At 37.6% G+C, this 22239-nt stretch overlaps 3 protein-coding genes across 4 annotated transcripts in view; 2 read left to right on the plus strand and 1 right to left on the minus strand.

The window, feature by feature from the left end:
* Positions 1–1007: 1007 nt before the first annotated feature.
* LOC145484512 (uncharacterized) lies at positions 1008–10993 on the minus strand. The gene is made up of 9 exons (XM_081463116.1): positions 10556–10993; positions 9790–9983; positions 8983–9121; positions 8465–8737; positions 7834–8080; positions 6441–6638; positions 5991–6148; positions 5652–5767; positions 1008–5286 (listed from the first exon to the last, which is right to left on the minus strand). The coding sequence occupies exons 1-9, from the start codon at positions 10991–10993 to the stop codon at positions 4866–4868; spliced, it is 2184 nt and encodes a 727-aa protein (XP_081319242.1). The 3' UTR covers positions 1008–4865.
* Positions 10994–11019: 26 nt separating this feature from the next.
* LOC145485046 (uncharacterized) lies at positions 11020–17206 on the plus strand. Of its 2 annotated transcripts, XM_081463697.1 has the most exons (5): positions 11022–11889; positions 12107–12283; positions 15752–15952; positions 16255–16296; positions 17103–17206. In XM_081463697.1, exons 2-5 carry the CDS (start codon positions 12107–12109, stop codon positions 17196–17198), a joined length of 516 nt encoding a protein of 171 aa, XP_081319823.1. In that variant the 5' UTR covers positions 11022–11889; the 3' UTR covers positions 17199–17206. The 2 variants fall into 2 exon arrangements, with proteins under 2 accessions (XP_081319822.1, XP_081319823.1); XM_081463696.1 differs by having other exon boundaries at positions 11020–12283.
* The window catches only part of LOC145485048 (uncharacterized), a 7491-nt gene continuing 2457 nt past the window's right edge, over positions 17206–22239 (plus strand). Inside the window, exons 1-5 of the mRNA XM_081463700.1 lie at positions 17206–17468; positions 17681–17769; positions 18213–18390; positions 18709–18863; positions 18991–19928. Of these exons, the coding sequence (XP_081319826.1) occupies positions 17411–17468; positions 17681–17769; positions 18213–18390; positions 18709–18863; positions 18991–19047 (537 nt within the window). The 5' untranslated portion in view covers positions 17206–17410 and the 3' untranslated portion in view covers positions 19048–19928. The remainder of the gene's footprint in view (positions 17469–17680; positions 17770–18212; positions 18391–18708; positions 18864–18990; positions 19929–22239) is intronic.

Consider the following 22239-nt stretch of genomic DNA (forward strand, 5'->3'; position numbering starts at 1 on the left):
CTCTGCCCCCTCACCATTGCGGAAAGAGTGTGCATCCAGAACCAGCGGGGAACCCACCTCACAAAATGGGACAGATCAGGAACAGTAGTGGAATCGCCTGGCTACGACCAGTAGCGGGTAAAGGTGGATGGCTCTGGACAACTCACCCTGCATAACCGTCGCTTTCTACATGCTTACACACCAGTTACACCCTCCATCCTGCAACAGTCCCCCGCACTGTCTCTACCTACTGGCATGGTTGAGCCCCCATCCCACTCAAGTCCACCGTCGCCACCCCCATGACCACAGGAAGCACCTCAGCCATCATTGACTGCACCACGCGCCACACCTACAGATGTCCCCCCACCATCCATTACACAAGGTGCAACACCCATTGACCACCCTCCGAGTCAGGCACAACCAGATACCTGCAGCCCTCTGGCACTTCCTCCAATACCTCAACCCAGCTGCATTAACACAGCCACCACCTATGCTGGACCAGCCCTTGCGCGCATGCCATATCAGAAGGCCACCGAAGCGCTTTCAACCAGAGACAGGCAAGTGGCTAGAACCTTGAGTTCGTCAACCTATCGCAGACCGTAGCTTCCTGAACTGGGGGGATGAAGAATTTACCGCTGACCACCGGGTCCTGGGACTCATAGGTTTTACCGCTGACTATATTGCTGAGTCGGCCATGTTTTTTCTACAAACACCTAAGTGCTCTTGCATCGTTGCTTATTATTTTATGTAAGTTGATTCATCCATTATCATTTGTGTGTAGTAGAATCAGGAACTTATTGTATTGTATACTATCTCACTGTAATAGGACTCGTTCATTGTTACGATTAAACGAACTGATTGTCATCGAGGAGTCCTGTTTCTTCACTGATGGAAGCAACTTGAATAGTAAGGTTAAATATCTAAGCTTAGCTCTTCTGTTAAATATCCTGTTTCTGTTACTGGTTTTTACTGGCTTCAATAGTTGTAATGTACGATTTGGTATTGCATGCAAAATTACTATAATTATAATTGTACAAGTGATCATGAATGTTGATTTGCTCTTCGCATGGAGTTGTATGTGCTTAGTAGAAGACATGATGAATACTTTTGATGACTGTGATCTACTAGAAAAAGTTGTCAATATGACTAATGTACATGAATGCAATGATGTTAGTGTCAATAAAAGTACAACAGTTTAGATCTCGTTATGCAAAGTATGTTTATTATAATTGTACTCGTGTTTTGTGTGAATGCCATGGCAAAAAACGTGATCGTGAACCAAGCAGAGTACCAGTAAAGATGTTAAAACGCCTCTCTCAGAAAAGTAGAAAACTTCAGAGCTATGCGCAGAGCCGTTCAAGTAAAAACCTACCAAAGTCATCGAAAGTCCATTGTCTTATTAAAAATATTGCAGCACGAAAGAAAAGTACACACAAAACAAGTGCCAGGTTTGCACAAAAAATGAGAAGCAAACCAATTTTTAGAAGAAACGTTAACTCTTCAATGAGATATGTCTACAGTTCTAGTAGAGATAAACATGGAAAGAAATATCTCAAATACTTAAGGTTCTTTTCGTGTAATTTGCCATACAGTGAGTACAAGGATGTAATTCACAGAGGAAACTGTACAAAGAACAAGCTTTGTAATGATGTAGAGAAAAACCCTGGTCCTGGTATGCACCATGTGGATCCTAGTAAAACAATAAAAGCACCACATAGTCAAGGGGATGTTGTTGTATTTGGACAAAATGCAGGACAACATGTTGCAACGAGTTTATGTGCATTAATATACCACACTATGAAAGGAATAGGCAATCCTGATGACTTAAAACAAATAATGCACATTGGAAATCAACTATATAGCAGTTTGTCTCAATTATCAAGACAATCATTTTTACTGCTAACAGATTTACCATCAATGCTTACAATACTAGAGGAAAATTACCAGCTAGAATGCAGTGAAAGCTACACTGGTGATGTCCATGGTGAGGCTACCATTGAGGGATATCAATACTGTATGGGCCTGAAAAGAGCTTTTCAGTCATTGATATCAGAATGATATAGGTTATTTATTTTAACAGTTGGTTGTATGGCTGTGGGTATTAGTTACTGTGCTGATAATGGCCATTTTCAAGTGTTTGATGTGCATGCTAGAGATATTTATGGTAAAAGTCACCCTCGAGGGACATGTTCTATTAGATATATCATCTACAGACAACTTAGTGCACTACTTTCAAAGTTTATATGGAGCAACTGATCTGTATGAACTAAAAGGTTTACAAATTACAAAATACGACATGGCAATGAGCAACAATGTAAGAGAAGTTCAGGTATTAAAGAGATCATCAGGTCAACACAAGTGTTTCAAAGACCACTGTTTTGCAGTAGTTCTTTATTCTATATGTTACTCGATCATTTCACCTTGTAGTTACTGGAACTCAAATACTTTAGATGCAATCATTGAAAATGGATCTCAGCTTAACAACACAATGCACAATGAGCACTCTCTAGTTGCATCTTTTGCCATGCCTGACAGTGTTAAAATTTTTGGCACTAAGATTAATGTACACATTAATGAAGTAAGTCAAGGAGAATTAAATAATTTAACTAAAAGCAGAATATCTTTAGAGACCTTGATTTTAAGGAACCACACTGGGAAAACAGGCTTTTAATGTGAATTTCAAGTTACTGTATAGCTTGTATCTATCAACAAAATACAGAAATAAAGCAACTGATTTCTATTCTGACATACGAAGACAGTCCTTCACCTGCAATGAAACACACAAAACACATTCGTAGTGTGAATAATCTAGTAGTGGAAATTAATAATATAATTCAAAATAAACAGGAATGTCAGACTATGGAGTATGATATATAATTTATTTGCTGCTCTTGTAGAATTACTGAAATTGAAAGGAAATGCATCATGAGAAAACACAGAAAAAAATATACGTATGACAGGATGGAACCTTTTGCCAAAAAAAGGTTTCTAGAAGACATTTTAAAAAAATATTCAACAATGGATGCTACAAAGAAGAAAGAATTACAGAAATCCAGATCAGTTGAATCATGTATTAACCAGTTTAAGAAAATAAGAGTAGGGCTTTATTTTATATGTATGGTCTGTAATCGAATACATTATAAGAAATCAGTAATAACATGCAAAAACAAGAAGTACACTTTCCAAACATATTTCAATTTTCAACAGTCATTTGATGGAAAACAATACATATGCAACACATGTCATTCAAAGGTCATAAAAGGAAAATTACCATGTCAGGCTGTAGTGAATAACATGTATGTTGATTAAATACCCCCACAACTAGCTTCACTAGAAAAACTAGAGCAAGAACTAATAGCTCAAAAATTAGTATTTGAGAAGATTGCTGTCATGCCTAAAGCACAGAGAAGAATTAACGGTGCAAAATGCAATGTACCTGTAGAATGTGATCAGACATGTAATCAACTCCTCATCCACCTGACAGATCTGGTATAATAATGCTTAAGCTTAAAAGAAAGTTACAATTTAGAGGACATGTTTATTTTCAAGCAGTATGACCAGAGTTAATACAAGTTCTTAACTGGCTCAAAGTACATAATCCATCCCTTGTAGAACCGGGCATATGTCAAACCCATGTTGACACTATTTTTTCACTATGTTGAACTATGTTTAAGCTATGCATTGCTTCAGACTGCCTATGTGGTAACTATGTAACATACTTGATTACATAGTTCAAGGTATGTTAAACATATTTGGAACTATGCCAAAGCTATTTGAAATTTACATAGTATTTAAATATCTATGTCAATGCTATGTAGAATCTTTACATAGTTTTAAAATAGCTATTTATTTACTATGTAATGGATAGCCCTGCTTTTACTCACTTCCTACACTGTATGTATTAACTATGTAGCAGTCTAACATAGCGTTTAAATAGCATGATGAAAACCAATTTTTTTAAGTGACAAGTTGCATAGCTTTCACATATGGAGATGAAAAGTGAATGCATCCTATGTATTCACTATGTCATCATCTAACATAGCTTTAATATCTTTCAAGTCAAATATATCACAAGTAATGGGTGACATAGTTTTTACATAGAACTATTTGTTTACTATGTAATGGGCATAAAAAGTAAATGCATTCTATGTATTTACTATGTGACAATTTTACATAGCATATAGCATGTTTGAGGGAAATATCAAAAGTCAGTATACATGATAGTTTAAACATACTGTTGTATATTTGCTAAAGGACAGTCAGCAATCCTGCTTCTGGAGATATTTTAAATGTGCGTTACCTATTAATTTGAAACTATCTAGTGTAAAGTAGATTGAGTGAATGAATGCTACTGGGTTACATATTGGAGTTAAATATACTTATACTTCAATGTAAATGTATCGATCAGCATGTTTGGGTCAAAAATCAAATGACTCTTATTCTTTGTCAAAGTAATGACAATGGACAAGTGACACTTTGATACAATAACTTGGAAATAATGTACATGTATTTTCATATATCAGTACTTAGCATTTAGTTGCAGATGAATTATTGAAAATTCAGCTGTCTTTTTTGTAAGGATTTGGTAACAAACACATAACATCCTGAGAAAACATCCACTTTGAGATATTTTCTTATAACATTTATCACAGGAACAGCCACAAGTCTAAAAGCAAGGGAAAAAAATTGTTTAATCACATGTTGTGTTTGAGGTAATGTTCATTTGAAATTAATAACCTGCAAGGACATTGGTTAGACTTGGTAAATTTAGCAATTCCAAGGTAGAATTTGTTGTAGCAGAGACTAATGACAGGTTATTATATGTACACACACATGTTGTCAGAGCAAGTGATATGGTATAGCAATACTGTACCCGTTTGATGTCTTTACTTTAGTGATGTGGTTAACAACTGTCCTCCCTCTGTATGTGGGTAGCTGCTCATCATCTTTCTCCAATACTTCCACAATGGCAAAGTAATTGCAGGGCAAATGACAAGAACACTTTTGATAATTATATAATGCTTTCTGGCACTTTTCTTCAACTTTAACATAAACATGTATGGAACATAGGGCATGTTGTCAAGATGTTGAAATTTCACACTGTAATCATTTCTTGCAATGACTCGTTTATAACTCTTGCTGTGGAACAGGACCCCACCTATAAGACAGCGCCGGAACACCCACATTTTCCCTCGATGCATTGGCAGTGTTGCCAGCTGTTCTTCAGTAAGAAATGTTGAATTACTCCATACGCGTTCCAAAGAACCAACAACATGTGCATTTTCTCCAATGTCTTCTGTTATTGACCTGAAGTCAAGAGTAAAAATAGCATTATAATGAATTTTTGAACCAGCTATTCACTGGTATTGGCAATTTCTGCCAACCAAGCAGTGACTTACCTGTATGTTGACCTCTTTTTTGACTTGCCTCTTAATGGTTATCAAATTAATCATGTCAAATTCTTTGAACACTGGTAATTAAAGTGCTCTCTGAAAGAACACATTGCTACACAACCAGAAAAAAGGAACCAAAAATTGGTACTCTTATTTGCTTATCAGTACTGTTAAAGCTCTCATATAAACTTCACTGTGTTGATGAATATCTGTCTAATAATATGTGCAAAATCTCATTGGCACACACTTAACAAAATAAACAATGCAACATTTGATTACCGTGCATTGTAACACTTGCTAGTTAGCTGTTCATAGAATGCCTGGAGTTCAGGAGAGGCGGTTGTGGATCTTGCAATTTCAGGCAACTTCTGGATTATTGACACAGCTGTAACAATCTGAAACAATACATGATTGCATCATTACAGTAATACTTATACATTAACAATAGTTATGTGAAAAACATAAATTTAACAGTAAAATACTTGTCTGAGCAGTCACTTAACATATAATTTTCTTTAAAAAATATATTCCTAGTTAAAGATTACCTCGTACGCCATGATCTCATCGGTAGGCAATGAGATAAAGCATCTATAACATGAACATGATGCGGAAACAAACCTGGCCATCCACATTCTTGGTGCCATGGAATAACTCTCTGAGATCACCATTGTAGTCCTCAAATGGAAAGCATGAATTTGACCACAGAGGACCCAGATCTTTCACAACTTCTGGAAGATGCAAGAGCTGATGGACATTAAAGGTCTGAAACTGGTTGCCTGCAAGAAAACAGTTTCAATGCATTCATTTCTGATAAAATGAGTTGGAGATTGCTAATCAATCATTAAAGGAATACATGTACATGGTATTTCTTGAAAACAATGGTGCTTTCTATTATTCCACGTATAGGATGCCAGCCTATTGCAAGGTTAAAAATGCAGAATTAATTTGTGATCCCTTCAGCCCACTGAAAGGAATGACTTCTCTTCAAAAACAAAACAAGGATTTCTTGCAAAAAGCTAAGACAACCAAAAAATTCCTTATACTTTGATGAATGTACATCATGCTTACCATAAAAGACAGTAGCTTGAGCAGCGAAAAGCTTCAAATATGTATGTGCCTCATTTAATTCTTGTTGTGAAATGGACTGCTTACATAATCTGAACATTCCACTAGTGAGCAGCCTCAGGAAGAAGAGATGATCAGAGGGGAGGTATCTGCTCAGCAAAGGTGTCGCATAGTAAAGAAGAAATGCCAGCTTTTCTGACGCTGGAGAGAAAAAAACTTAAGTTAACTCTGAACAGGAACATCACTGAAAAAAACAAACACTTTTACCACCAATTTTATTGATATGCGACCCTCAAATCAAAACTCCTGCGAGCATTTTAGCAATTTGCTTCAGTCAATCACGCATTGGTTATATGGCAGCCACTGTCTACCCTGTTTGTTCAACATGGTTGCTTGCTATACTTCAAGTTAACTTTGTTAGCAAGTGGTGTATTTGCTCATGCAGAGGTTTAGTGTGAGCATTATAGTAAGATTTCTGCACGTCGGGGAGACATTTGTGAAGAAAATTCGGGAAATCTGCAGAAATACCTCCACGGTTAATTAACTAACCTGGATGGGAAACGCAAGACAGGATGATAGGTGAGAAAAGAATCGCATAGATCAGCATAAATAAATGGAAAGATGTTTATTTATTAACAAGTTTGATTGCAAGGCAATGGATTTAGAAGTGAAACTAAGTCCCATGCCTTTTACCTATTGTTGAAATAGATAAAAGGCATTCTGGAGATGGCTTTTTGCCACCTTGAAGCCAACTCAGTCTGTACTTCATCTTTGTACACTCCAGGATATTGTTCAGTAACTCTCCTTACCAACAAAATGTCAAGGGATCATTGTCATCTAGTGCATGTTCTTTTATTTATGCCAATCTATGCGGTTATTTTTTCACCTACATGTACCATCCTGTCTTGCTTTTCCTGTCCAGGCTAGGTAATCAAACATGGAGGTGAGGATTTCCTGAATTTTGTCACAAATGTCTTCCCTGGGTGCAGAAATCTTACTATGATCATGTTAAACCCATGCATGAGCAAATACACCACTCACTAACGTTAACCTGAAGAATAACAAGGAACCATGTTAACTGAACAGGGTACGCAGTGCATGGCCACCACATTTTTGAAAACAAGAGCAGCATTCCTATAACACCATTTAAGGAATGTATGATTGATGGAAGGAAATCACCAAATGCTCACAGGAGTTTTGATTTGAGAGTCACGTATCAATGTAATCAGTGGTAAAGCTAAGTATGTAAACTTCATCCAGTCACTACTTGTAAGCATATCCTTCCCACACAAAGTGGATGTAATTTATCACCAAAAAAAGAAAGAATTACTCTTAAAAGCAACATTCAATATCAGTAACTACATGTAAAAGTACATCACGTGTAAAGTTGAATTACCTTTCCAGTCTTTGACATCTGCTAAACTCCTTGGACTACGGGTTATTTCACAAGTTAGTGTTACTGAAGTTAACTCCTTACTGATCTCTTCAACTTTGGAGTTGGACTTATCAAGCCACCTTGAAATCAGCTGATCAACTACACCCTCGCAGACACAATGTATATAATCCACCACTGTTCCTCTGACAACGTCATATAGTGGGAGACCAAATCCCCAAGACAAACCAACAATTCCTTCAACTGCAAACTAAAGAAATTAACATTATTTAATGCAGGGTTATCATTAATTTTTTAGTCACCTGTAGCCTTATTTTCCACACTCATAGCAAATTTGTTACTTTGTGGGTGAATTCTCTAAACAACAAGGAATTTCACCCGTAGCATCAAGGGAAAATCAAGCATACTCAGCCGTAACAGGTGTTACGGCTGATGGCTCTTAATGACAGCCCTGTTTAATGCATCAGGAATCTTTATAAGTAACACTACTTAAAATGATTGATTGTCGTAAGTACATTGTTCTTTACTACTACTTTACTACTACAGATCCATGCTTGTATCACTTTCACTGTACCTAGCTCTATATAGAAAATAAGATTTATACATGCACATTTTAGTTCAAAATGAAAATTACATTTCTTTTCCCTTGACTTCTTTGCCTTAATGCTTCAAGGGCTTGCTCTTTGACCTCATGTGTTCTTAACCCAGCATGTCCTGTTGTGGCCACAAAAGCTTTGTTGAAAGGGTACACATGGCACCTTTGTCTGCTGTTCTTTTTTACCACAACCAAGGTCAAGATGTTCTCCAGTTTCTTTGCAACGTCCACAAACACAATAACCATTAAACTGTTTAATAGCCTGCCACATGGAGCGTGCTGGAGCATCAACTGACATGTCCAGGAAGATACCTTTAATAACCACAGAATCTTTTACTGACACACATATAATAGACAGTCAAAGAGGGATTTCACAAAATGTTAACCACAGCATTGCATGCACTGTAATCTGCAATAACTGGCTCAAAAGGTGATGTTACAGGATAATGAAGTTTTACAATATATGTATACAGCTTTTGCATAGTCCCTGACATAGACCTTGTACGAATGGTGAAATCACTCTAACTAAATTAAAACATTTTCAACATATTATTTACCATGTAGCAGCTGAATGATTTGTTACCTTTGTGATAAAGTTCACGTATAGCAAGGGAAAAGGGCTGAAGAAATGTTGGAAAATGTGGCTTTCCTTTTCCAAACCACAGCCCTGTGAATATACGATTGGCACGCCTAAATCTGCAAAAGAGTAACCGTAAAAGTAATGAGCAACTAAATCCACCTTGGATTTCTCAGAGAGGTACAATCTGAGGTCCATACAATTAACTTCTTCCTTGCTGACACCTTAACTCTTGCTGCATCCAAGACCCTGCTATGCAGGCTGGTGTGACATTCTGCTGAACAATTTTTACAGAAAAAAATATAAAATGGTAAAATATGTTGTCTTGTGCAAGTGTATTTGATTCATCCAGAGACTGACACTAAAGATTGTAGAACAGTGTAAACTGACTAAAAGGAAGAAAAAAAGGAAATCTAATATGCAGTTGGTGGTGTGGAAATAACAAGACATTTCAAGATCTTTTTATGGGCACAGTGGTTATATCACTGAAACAACTGAGTCTGAAGAGAAATAATACAAAACAAAAATAAAGTACAGTTCTAAATAACACAAATAAAGGAATAAAAAACTACAAACCATCAATTAATTCATGACAAGATCGATTTTGAATTATTGCCAATTTCTGCCAATTAGTGACAGTTGATACTGTAGCAATATTTAGACAAAAAATGTTGAGTACTGTCAATTTCTGATGCTAATTTGTAAAAATTGGCTATATGCCTGAAAGTAACCTTATACATGGAGTTAATTAATGTTATATCATGCTATGGAAAGGAAGTAAACACACCTTTCAAGTGGTGGAATCTCATTGACTGTGAGGTACACAGGCCAAACTCCATAGCCATTTGACCTTATCAGTGTAACACCATCTGTGTTACCCAAGAAGGATATGTTATGTGGATCCAATAAGAATTCACCAGAACAGGAGTGTTGCTTGTACAATTCTCCATCGTAGACATCTTCAATTGCATCAGAGTCTATCTTGGCTCATTGAAAACGGTACTGGAGTTTCTCAATTATGTCGGGACCTATCAAAATTGTATTAAAAATTTGCACAATAATCTATTTAATGCCATGTGATAACATCCCGTGAAGTTGCTTGGTTTGGTGAAGGATTTCAAACAACAACTACCTCACAACATGGGTAAATGGATTAAAAAGTGTAGTGACTGATAGATAAAGAAAGTACCACTATGTAGACAAAATGCACTTATGACTAGTTCACACTGAGTATGACTGTCTTTCCGTATGTTCCAGTGCCACACCTACAAGTGTAATTACCCAGATTCTGTACCCAATATAGCAAAAATTCCATCAATGAATCTACATGTACATGTATTTTCACAAAACCAAACATCTTGTTTCCACTACAAATAATTGAACTGTTAGCAATTAACCCCTAAGTTTGACAGGTACAAAGTCTCACCAAAACTTCATGACTTCAAATTGGCTATATCAAAAGCAATGAACTTCTGTGATAAAATTGTCTTTAGCTGCTCCAAAATGGGTATTTCAATGAAGTAGCATGAACAACTAAGTGGGGTTCCACATACTGTACATTTTGCTCCACCCTCGGGGGGCGATGTGCCAGTGTAAACTTTACAAATCATATTTGGACAATAAAAATGTTTTAAAATTGGTTGCTTCAGAGCTTGGAAAAATAGTTGAAATTCCTTCAGTTCAGTAATACAGTTGTTAGGTTTTGGGCAGTGGAAGTGAATAAGTTCTAACATATCTTCAAGGGCTATTCCAGAAAGTTTATGACGTACAGCAAAGGCCATGACTAACAAGGAACTCTCTGCAACACTAAGTGTGGAGTCCTCATACAAAGGCAAGTCATCTTTGTCTGTTTCTTTGCTTTGGCTTGAAGCAGAGGTTTCCTTAAAGAATTCCATGTCTGGAATCTCATGATTGAGAGACAAATCATCTAATAAAGGGCCGTCATGATAATGAAACACTTCAGGATCTTTCTCAGTGATAAGTCCCTTCATATGGATCACAAATATGTGTCAATCTGGTAGCAGAATCCTTATCTCTTTCTATTTCAAAGCAACAATACATTTGAAAGGTTACTGGGTAAACCTGGACGGATTTTCCAAAAGCTAAAGTTCAGACAGGAGTTATAAATAAGGTTATTGTGAAAAGCTTCAGACTCACCTTCACAATTAACCGTTTTGTCCTCTACTCGGCCAAATTCTGCAAATTCACGATCTACCTGGGAGCAGTTGAGCAGTTGGCCACCAACCGTAGTTGGTGAATCATTGTCGTAAAAAGATTGACCATCATTATTTTTGTTTTGCAAACATTCATCTAAAAGCTTTCGCTTCTTAAATGGTGAAGTATTCTTTCCCAAGTCTTCGTATACTTCTGATGAAAACTCACTGCGAATGTCATCAATTTCCTCATCAGAAGCAGGATCGCTAAACTCAATGTTACGTCACCATCTCGTTGTTCTGGGCACTTCTACTGTGGGGTCATATAACCAACATTTACTCCACCTTGACTTGGACATTTGACCTTTTAATTTCCCTTGCAATTTGTGCACCCTTACATGCAAGTTGGCCACCATATTCCTTTATTTCAGAAAAGCCTGGTTACCTGGCGCAAAGGCAGTAAAATTGAAAGCGGCAAGGCTAAAAGAGCGTGACCGAATTGAAGCTAATTGAAGTGCAGTAAAAATCAAATGACATCTTTTAGATGTGAAATTCTCGCTATCCAATAGGGTACATGCTTCCCAGAATTAAAATGGAATGTGATCGATGTGTGATATTCCTCAGAGTCTAGTTGAGTTTACAAAGGTTGCTAGATTCCTCCGTGGCTGTCTTCCTTCTCACTTACGGAAGATTCTACATCGTCAATTCCCGTTTTTCCTTGAAACTTCTAAAAGGTAAGATTTTATCATGTACTTAAGCTTAGCTGAAGTTGTGAATTTGCTTTGAAGCTGCAAACCGATGTGATTAGAGGTGAAAGGAGATCATAACTTAGCTTACTTGAAACTTTGACGCGTTTGATCGTGCAAGAAACTGTAAGCAAATTTTATCTCAATTCCTAATTGAACTAAACCATTTTTTATGGATGAATGTGACCTCTTCATTCGCTTTCAGATGTATGCTCTAATATCTTGGAGTTCAAAGAATGGTGTAGCACTAGGAAGAGAAGAACTTGAAGTGAGATTAACAATGAAGCTAACAGTCATGAATGGAGGAAAGATGGAGCCAGGGGCAACTGTCAGCATGCTATTTGGAAAAGAAATCTGGGGGGCACGATTCAATTCCTCCATGGTAAGTTCAAGTGTCATTTACCAGACTTTTATGAAGCTTGTTACTAAATTTATAAACCTGACTGATTCCCTGGCATAGCTTGCTCTTCAATGGTATTCCAAAAGAATGCCTGCTTGAATTTTTTATCATGCTGTAGTAACTAATACTGGTACTCTTTCAGTGTAAGGACAATTTATCATTTAGAGCTAATTATGAGTACGGTAGTTAAAAAGATCAAATACACAAACACACATCAGTACCGTAATTTCTGGCAGATTACCCGCGGGTAATGCATTAATTTTTCAGTAAACTACCGTTGCTGCGGGTAATAGGGTGGTGCGGGTTATCTGATAATTTTTAATCTTCCCGTAAGTATTTAACAGTAATTATTATAGTACTGACAGAAGATAAAACAAAGATAAGAGTCATTAAATATACGCTTGCCACAAACCTGTGTAATGCCTCATTTGTTTAAACGAGAAACACGTCCTATCAACTCTTGTATCGTGCTTTATTTGCTATAAAATTCTTTTAAACGTTGATCGATTATAGCTGATGCAAGTTGGATGAAATCATACAAAAAAAATTCCATACAAACAAATTTTTCGCTACGCGTTTGTGCTTTCATAGTTTTCTTACCTTGTCAATTTCACAGCTAGTTTTTTTTTGCTTAGAAAAATTCTCACTTAAACCTTTTAACGTGTCTTTTATTGTGGAAAACACAAAGCCTAACTGAAACATGATGCCGACATTTGTCGGCACGCGTGCAGTGAAAAAATAGCATTGACTGTGATAAAAAAAAATGCAAGAATACTCGACGCATCAGCGAAATATTCCTAGCTAGCGCAGCCTTGAGTTATAGAGTATTTTCCCGTTTCAAGCAATTTCTTAGACCCAGTAGAACCTGAGATACCATAAATATCTTGGTGATCTGTTGAATTCATGGCGCCGCATAATTAGTGGAATGTGATAAAAAATATAATTGTCGGCACAAGTGTAAACAAAACACTGACAAGTGAAGAAATAATACAAAAATACTCGACGCATCAGTGGAAAATTTACAGTTAGTACTGCCTTGATTTAAAAAGTATTTTCCCGTTTCAAGCGATTTCTAAGACCAAGTAGATCCCGAGATATTGTTTTTTTGAGAAAATTGCGAGCCGAATTTTACAAGTCAGTTCAACTCTCAATGAATATCGAAAACAATGGGTGTGAAAATTTACTAATTGCATGCTGGAAATTGCTTTGTTAACAAAAACAATGAATAAAGTTTTCTTCAATGCAAAATCGTTATAAAAGGCTAACTGACTCAATAAGTTTTACAAACATCAATCATTTACGATAAGTGCATCCACGAGTCAGTTACGAGTTTAATACGAGTTATATTTAAAAATGCCTGGTTTGAAACGCCCACGACAAAGTTTCACATTTGAGTACAAGCTGAGAGTTATCGCCCGGGCAGATGAAATCGGTAACAGAGCAGCAGCACCAGAGTTTGAGATCAACGAATCCATGATCCGTTACTGGCGAAAGAAGAAGGCTGTAATGACGAAAATGCCAAAGCGTCAAGGCACCTGCTGTACTGGTAAAGTGAAGTTTCCTGCATTGGAGAGAACTTTGAAAGAGTGGGTCATCAGCCAAAGAGAAAAGAGCCGTGCAGTCACCACCGTTATGATCCGTTTCAAAGCGAAGGAATTGGCAAAACAGATGAATGTCGCTGAATTTGTTGGTGGTCCGAGCTGGTGTAGCAGATTCATGCGCCGAAATCGCCTATCTGTGCGTGCGAGAACCACTGTTGGCCAGAAGCTGCCAGATGACTGGGAGGAGAAAGTTGTGAACTTTCGCGAGTTTGTTTCGTGAAGAAAAGGGGAGCTTGGCATCCAAGCAGATCATGTTTTCAACATGGATGAAGTTCCGATGTCATTTGATGCTCCTCATTCCAGAACTGTTGATTCAACCGGCGCTGAAAGCGTTCCTGTTTCAACCACCGGTCACGAGAAAACTGGCTTCACTGTTGTACTTGCATGCTCGGAGTCAGGGAAAAAGCTCAAACCAATGGTCATCTTTAAACGCAAAACAATGCCAAAAGAAAAGCTCCCAGATGGTGTGGTTGTCCACTGCCACGGCAAAGGATGGATGGATCGCGACGGAATGGCTGTTTGGGGCGAGAAAGTTTGGCGACCAAGACCTGTGTCTTTCTTCGACAGAACATCGCTTCTGATCTTCGACAGTTTCAGCACGCACATTGATGAAGATGTTCGGAACACTTTCAAAAACGAGCACAAAACAACCACTGCAGTGATTCCTGGCAGCCTTACTAAGAAATTGCAGCCATTAGACATTTCTGTGAATCGCTCATTTAAAAACCATATCCGTGCCGAGTGGGAAAAGTGGATGTCGGAGGGCCTACACACCTTCACCGAAACCGGGAAAATGAGGAGGGCAACACATGCGGAAGTCTGCGATTGGGTTATTCGAGCATGGAGGGCAGTGAAAACAACGTCAATCACAAATGGTTTCAGCAAGGCAGGCATTACGGGTTGTGCCGAGGATAGAGCGAGCGATGAGTCGGACATCAGTGACTATGACGAAATGGAATCCGTGACCGCTCTGGATCCTGTTATGGATGCCCATTTAATTGACTTGTTTAATAGTGACACGGAAGATGAGGACTTTAATGGATTTTAAACTGAACTTGATCAAACTGAACACTAGCCTGGGATCATTTAGGTTTTAGTGAAGGAATGCATGTTTCAGGTATTTTTCGAACATTTTAGAAGTGAATGAACTGTTTGTTATTTCTAGTGTTATAAAGTAGTTTTGAAGATCGTTTTTACTTAGCACATTAAGAACTGTTTGTTATTTCTAGTGTTTTAAAAGAGTTTTGAAGATCGTTTTTACTTAACACATTAAAGGTATTGTTATAAGTTCTAAATTGCAGTTTTGCTGTTTCGCGGGTACTTTTTACATTCGTCCCAGCTTTCTCTCAACCTTACAAAAATGGCACTCAACGATCAATTGCTCCAACAACGAACGCTTCGCATTCCGTTAAGTCTTAAACATCAATACATTGGATATTTAACTTGTAAAATCAAACTTAAGAAAGTAATGCTGAGGAGAGTGCTTTTAACTGCCCTATTGGTGGCCAAGTAGCAGAAACTTTTATCTTATTCCAAATGGACACGAACATGAAAGGCTTAGTCTCACTCAATCACTTCAAATTTGTGAGTTCTCGAACTATTTAGCATAACTTTCTTTTGTTTTTTGGTGCGGGTTATCTGCCAGTGCGGGTAATCTGCTGAATCTTTTTTCTCATTTTGGCAAAAAACGACCGGTGCGGGTAATCTGCCGTGCGGGTAAACTGCCGGAAATTACGGTAATTCAGCAAAGATCAAGATCTGTAGGTCTTGTCCCTAAGTGAGAAAGGAAGAGGTGTACTGTGCATAGTTAATTAATTGGCACTTAAGTTCTGTTCTGGCATTTCAACAGATGAAAAGAAGGATGCAGATGAACAGTTGGAAAAATAGGTCACCCCTGGTGATGTCAGCAATGTGGAAGAAGTTTCAGGGACTACTGGAAATCAGGGCTCAGGCAAGAAGTCTCAAAGGAAGAGAAAGAGTAAGAGTTATGGAAAAGACTTCAAGGAAAATGATGACACTGAAGAGAGTGACAACAGTGAAGAAAATAACAGTATGTACTGCTTCACTTCTGTAAATATCACAAATACATAAAACCAAAACCAAACCAATTACTTCAATTGAAACCAATTAGAGTGCTCAGCCAATCTCAAATTGTAGTAAAACCAAAACTCAATTGAAAACTGCTCTATACATGGTTAATAATAAATACTATTTCCATTGGGTTTTCATCATAAAAACCAGCGAGTCCTTCTAAAGAATCAATGAACAGACAAATTATACCAAAACCAATCAACACTAAAAAAGTATTAAATGACAAGAACGCTGAAACTTGTTTTTGTGCCTGATTTTCAGGTTCAACCTGCTCTCCAGTACTTAAGGAAACAAATGGTCCAGGTAAAAGATACAGAAATATATGTTCAGATTTAAATGGTCACAATTAGCAGTGAAACCTGTGATAAATGTGGAAAAGATCAGACTTAGCTCTTATTAATCGAGCAGGAGGTCTGTATGGGAGAATCTTGACTGAGGACAAGTACAGACCGAACAAAGTGAGGTCTGTACACACAACCGAGGTCAAGATCCTCCCTTACAGAACGACTAAGCTCAGTTAATAAGATGTTTATTATATGGCACAAACAAGAACAATTTAATTAGTTTAATGTAACTGGTTTGTACTAACTGACACTTTGCTTGCAAACATCCATGAGCTAAATTTAATTCTGCCAAAGTTTGCTCGTCCTCTTTACTTTTTTTTCTCATCAGGCCTTTTGGCACTTCCATAAATAAATGTTCTTAGATGAAAATAGTCAATGATCTTGCATTTTAGTTTGCAACTTTTTCACTGCAAAACATTAGTGATCTACATGTAGATGCCAGCCTAGATGGGAAAATCTAGACCGCTTTCAATATCGATTTCAACCAATCAAATTCATGAATTTGGCAGTTCCCAGTTCTTGTGAGACAGAGCCATATAATAATGATAATAAAAATACTGGCGCACAAGTAACACTCTAAACAGCAAAACGCTGCCTAACTTTCATGGTAAAAGACACCCAAGTGTAAATTTTGAAAAACTTTCTTGAGAATTAGTAATACTACATTGTGGTATTCTTCCTTGTCTTTCATGATTCCTTCTGTCATTGTTAGTGATGTGTTCACTAAACACTGGCTAATACTTGTTTTCATTCACCTTAAAACAGGAAACAAAGCCAAATGTAAGAAAGTGTCCAATAAGCTGGCAGAGAAAGAAAAGGGGAAAAAACGGAAATCTTCTGCACAGAAAGAAAGAGAATTAAACATTTCCTCCCAGCATGATGAGCTGGTCATAACACAGATTTTGGGGGGCAATCCAGCAGAAGAGCCACATGTACAAGCCCCCGAAACAGCAGAGGAGCTACTCCAAGTCCCCCAAAAAGTTCCATTGCATCCACACTTTGGAGGAAAACAGCCCAAACAGCACAAGCCTCCAAAGTGTATCAGTGTGATATGCAGGGAAGAGAAAGATGAAATGAAAGGGCAACTGACAGAAATACGCAATGAGTTAGAGAGAACAAAAGAAGAATTGAGTGAGTACAACTTAATAAAATAAATGCCTGCAATTCAGAGGATCTGATATTTTGCATTGGATATATTATTAAATATAGGATGCTACCAGGAGAAGGTTTACCTGACTAGGGTTGCAATCAGTGTCAGAAACTGTTAAGTTAAATATAAAAAGTTGTGTCATTTTAATAACCTTTTCGAGTAATGGTTTGATTCTTTTAACCTTTTTTTACAGACACGCTAAAAGCCTTGCAGCCCAGCACCACTGCCATCGACTCTATAAAATACGGAAAGGTCCCACAATCAATGGGTATGACTAAAAATGTAAGTTTTACTTTTTGATTTAAAGATGCTCAACAGAATTACAGCTGAATGAAAAAAAAAAAGAAAAACGAGATGCTGGGGGTTTAATATAGGCAACAGTAAATGACTGAGAAGTAAATGTTTATTCAAGGAAAAATCATTTCAATTCCAGATAGCAGGGAGCTTGGGATAACTGAGTTCAGAATAGTGAGGTTCAAATTTAGATATACAAATAATAGTTTAAATTTGTCCCACGCTCGTGTCATGTTGAGTAATTCACCTTCACAATGTCAATTAGTCATTCTCTTTCCAATCAAAAAGAGTGAGTTCAGTTGTTTGTTTGCTTAATCAGAGAAAACTTGAAGGACATAATTTAGTTTGTGGTAAATTCAACATAAAAAGTGTGATCTATATTCTCCAGGCCAGCCTAAAATTATTGCAACCCTTTTTTTCTCAAATTCTAGTGGGAAGAGATTTTGAATGGTGTTTGGTGCTGCCCAGTCAAGGTAAAGGCAGCCATAAGAACCTCTGCCACACGCACAGCACTGGTACTTACACTGTTTCCCATATTTTACCCTAAAGAAGAAATAAAGGGAAGAAGGCTTCATAAACTTGATCAAGACGTCATTGAAGCAATTACTGGTATGTACACACAGTATAGGCTGTGGAGAATACTTATGCTTAACTCCATTGGCCTCATGTTGGAATTATTATGACTATTAAGCACTACAAACCCCAGAATGTGGAAAATTTTGGGAGCTGCTGAATAAATTTTCCATATTATTCACTGTAAATGAAAAGCAAGTAGAATGGCTGTTAATGAGGCCATTACTTCAGTAAGGCTGGCCCACAGGTGGTCTTTAAGATAAGTTTAAGTGTACAAATGTCATAACAAAATCCTTATCAGGATGAGTGTAAACACTCTCACTTAGTGTCTATCTTTGTTATTATTAATTTCAGATTTTTTGCTTGTTGCTAAGCTCACCAAAGAGCCTGTACTGAAAAAAACCAACGATGGAGAAGAGAAGAAACCGCCTTCACCTGTATCCCGCAGTGGCATTAAACAAGCCCTGTGGATGAAATGCAATAGCCTGATTTCCCTGCAACGAAGAAAGGTATCAGTTTATATCATCACATCCTGTTATTAAAATTTTAAGTTCTTACTAGATTGCTTACTATTAATAGAAACAATGCTTAATTTTTCCATTTTGATGTATACATACATGTTATTTCTTTTTAAAGGGAGAGGAAACTGCTGCCGCTGCTGCAGGAACCAGAGAGACCTCCTTATCTTCTTAAAATTTAACTTTCTATTGTAAATTGTACCACTGTTCGTCTTTGCAATTGATTTTAGAACTGACTTTGTGACTTAATGATACTTTATCCTTAATTTGTCATTGTTCTAAGTCTTCACTGAATGGACAAATTGAAAAGAAATTCAATTTCGAAATTTTTACACTTGCGTTCTGTAATTTTAATTTTTTTGTCCCTTTATATTGTTGTAATTAACAGATTTATCTCAATCTACAACTGCTGTATAAGAGAAATGGTTCATTCCTCAAGAGCCCTTTTTTACCATGTCTATTCTTGTTATGCTGTTTTCTAAAAAAAACACTGTTAAGTCATTTCTCTACATTTTGGGCAATTTCCATTTTACATTCACTATACACTATAATTTTTCTATGTGAATTCTATGCAAAACATATTCAATCAGAATTGTTATCACTTTCAAGTTATTTAAACACTATGTTGTAACTAGTTCAAAGCTATTTATATTATATGTTTTACCTATGTTAATTTGAAAAATACTCACCTCCATTAAAAAGCTCTTTATATCATATGTTTACTCTATTTCAATGTTATTTAAAAGGTACGTTAATAGTATTTAAAGGCTATTCATAGCATAGGTTCTCCTTTTGATGCTATGTAATCACTATAAGGGAATATTCCAGCTCCATTAAGTGTTATGTAAAAGCTATGCTATGTAAGTTGTATTTCAAATATATGCAGATGCTATTTAAAGGCTATTTCATTTGAGTGTCCTCAACTCACTTCAAAATTCATTTGAATACATAGCTTTTACATAGACTATGTAAAGGTTCCATTTGACTAGCAAATACATAGAATTTGTTATTAAAATACATAGAGTAAACATATAGACAAAATAGAGTTTCAACAATGTAGTGTTTAGCTGTTAGTACTCTTGAGACATTTTGTGATAGTATACATGATGTACTATAAGTTCGAAAAGGATCTCGTTTTGTTGTAAGCATGGCGTGTTGTACAGTGCAATAAAAGAGTCTTGAGGAGTTTAATCCATGTTAAATCCGTGTGCTTTATCGGCCATCACCACATTTGGCGATGAGTATCAAACTGGAGAAAGGTTCTTCTGTATATTTCAGTTGAATTTCGCAACATGCCTGGAACCGGGAGCGGTGAAACCAGCGACACGCAACCAAGTTTACCGACAACCTCCACTGTTGAACCAAAATCTCTTGAAGTTCGTGGTCTTCCTTGCTTCGACCCCAAGGGAGAACCGACTACTCTTTCCGTTCGATGGAAGCGATGGAAACGTGCTTTTCATTTGTATGTGACATCGAAAGGTGTAACAAATCAAGCGCAAAAAGTGGCTCTATTACTGCACTCAGGTGGAATGGAACTGCAAGAAATTTACTACATGTTTGCACCAGAAGATGAAGCTCAGAACAACTTCGACAATTGTTTAACCGTCCTCTACAACTATTTTACGCCAAAAGTGAACATACCTTTTGAGAGACACGGATTCCGACAAATGGCACAATTAGAAGGTGAAACAATCGATCAATTTGTGTGCCGCCTTTGGCAAAAAGCTGTCTCGTGTGAGTTTGACAAGTTGGATGAGGCTATCCGGGATCAATTGATTGAGAAGTGTAGAGATCCGGAACTCCAATGGAAATTTTTGGAGAAAGCCCAGGATGGAACCCTTACTGTCCTTCAAGATGTTGCACGAGTACATGAATCTGTCAAACTTCAAATGCAGTCATTGGAGACCTCGATCAAAGATGATCAAGTGAATGCCGTGCGAGCTGTCGACCCCAAATAGGGGGAAAAACAAAAAGAAAAAGAAGAGAAAACCTGAGAAGAAAGATTTTAAGCCAGGGGAACATCCGAAGTGCTACAGATGCAATGAAACCGGTCATTTTGCCCACAATTGCCCTGCCCTAAACAAAACATGCAGTAAGTGTGGTTTTACTGGTCATCTGGCTGTTTGTTGCAAGACAAAGAATCCTAAACGTCCTCCAAGTGGCAGACCTAATCCAAATGGTGCGTATCAAGTGGAAGAAGAGTTGGATCAAAGAGATGATTATGCCTTTGCCGTGAATGATGGAAACAAAACAAGTGGCATTGTACATCTGCAAGTGGAAGGTGTAGAGTTGAAGGATGTACTAATCGACTCTAGAGCATCATGCAACATAGTGGACAAAACTACATGGGAAAGTTTGAAGCAAAAGGGAGTGAAGTGTACATCTCAGAAATGCAGCAAGAAGTTATTCGCCTATGGTCAAACTGAACCAATTGAAGTACTGGGAACATTTGAAGCTGAAATTCACTGTGAAGTTTTTGCAAAAAGCTGTTTGGATGTGTTCACTGTTGTTAAGGGCCCTGGAAAAACTTTGCTTGGAAAATACACTGCAGAGAAACTGAATGTATTAAGAGTCGGACCGCCCAGTAATCCACTGGCATGTACTATCACCAGCGAAGGCGATGCTGGAGATGTTTTAAAGGACTTTGCTGACATATTCCAAGGTGTTGGAAAACTTAAAGACTTCCAACTCAAGTTGCACATTAACAAGAATGTCAAGCCTGTGGCCCAGCCAGTGAGACGACTACCCTTTGGCCTAAGAGACAAAGTAGACAAGAAACTGGACGAGTTGCTGCAAGAAGACATCATAGAGGAAGTACCATGTGGTCCTACAGAGTGGACATCACCTCTTGTGGTCGTGCCAAAACCAGATGGTGATATCTGTATTTGCGTAGACATGCGAAGAGCAAACGAAGCAATCGAAAGAGAGAGGCATCCTATTCCTACCATAGAGGAAGTTCTCCATGACCTAAACGGTTCAACTGTGTTCAGCAAACTAGTCCTGCGCTGGGGATTTCACCAAATTGAGCTTGATGAAGAGTCCCATCAAATAACCACGTTTGTCACGCACAGAGGCCTTTACAGATACAAGAGACTAATGTTTGGCATTACGTCAGCCCCAGAGAAGTATCAGAAGATTGTGAGTGATGTTCTGCAAGGGTGTGAAGGTGTTGCAAACATTGCAGATGATCTGATTGTACATGGATGTGGACTCGAACAACATGACAAGAATTTGCTAGCTGTTCTCAATCGCCTCAGACAGTGTGGATTAACCCTGAATGGAGGCAAGTGCCAGTTTAGACTCCCCAAGTTGACCTTCTTTGGACATGATCTGAGCAGAAATGGAGTCACACCCAGCGAAGAAAAGG

Source organism: Orbicella franksi, chromosome 4 (assembly GCF_964199315.1).
Source record: "Orbicella franksi chromosome 4, jaOrbFran1.1, whole genome shotgun sequence".
Taxonomy (NCBI): Eukaryota; Metazoa; Cnidaria; class Anthozoa; order Scleractinia; family Merulinidae; genus Orbicella; species Orbicella franksi.

What these genes read in the sequence shown, in the direction of transcription:
- LOC145484512 (XM_081463116.1), bottom strand. Translation starts at nt 10,993, where the DNA reads ATGAAGGGACTTATCACTGAGAAAGATCCTGAAGTGTTTCATTATCAT. An exon ending in GAGATTCCACCACTTGAAAG is followed by an intron (nt 9,122 to 9,789) that starts GTGTGTTTACTT and finishes ACTCTTTTGCAG; the next exon opens with ATTTAGGCGTGCCAATCGTA. An exon ending in AGATGTCAAAGACTGGAAAG is followed by an intron (nt 6,639 to 7,833) that starts GTAATTCAACTT and finishes TTTTCTCTCCAG; the next exon opens with CGTCAGAAAAGCTGGCATTT.
- LOC145485046 (XM_081463696.1), top strand. Translation starts at nt 12,074, where the DNA reads ATGGATGAATGTGACCTCTTCATTCGCTTTCAGATGTATGCTCTAATA. An exon ending in CACGATTCAATTCCTCCATG is followed by an intron (nt 12,284 to 15,751) that starts GTAAGTTCAAGT and finishes GCATTTCAACAG; the next exon opens with ATGAAAAGAAGGATGCAGAT. An exon ending in TAAGGAAACAAATGGTCCAG is followed by an intron (nt 16,297 to 17,102) that starts GTAAAAGATACA and finishes ACCTTAAAACAG; the next exon opens with GAAACAAAGCCAAATGTAAG.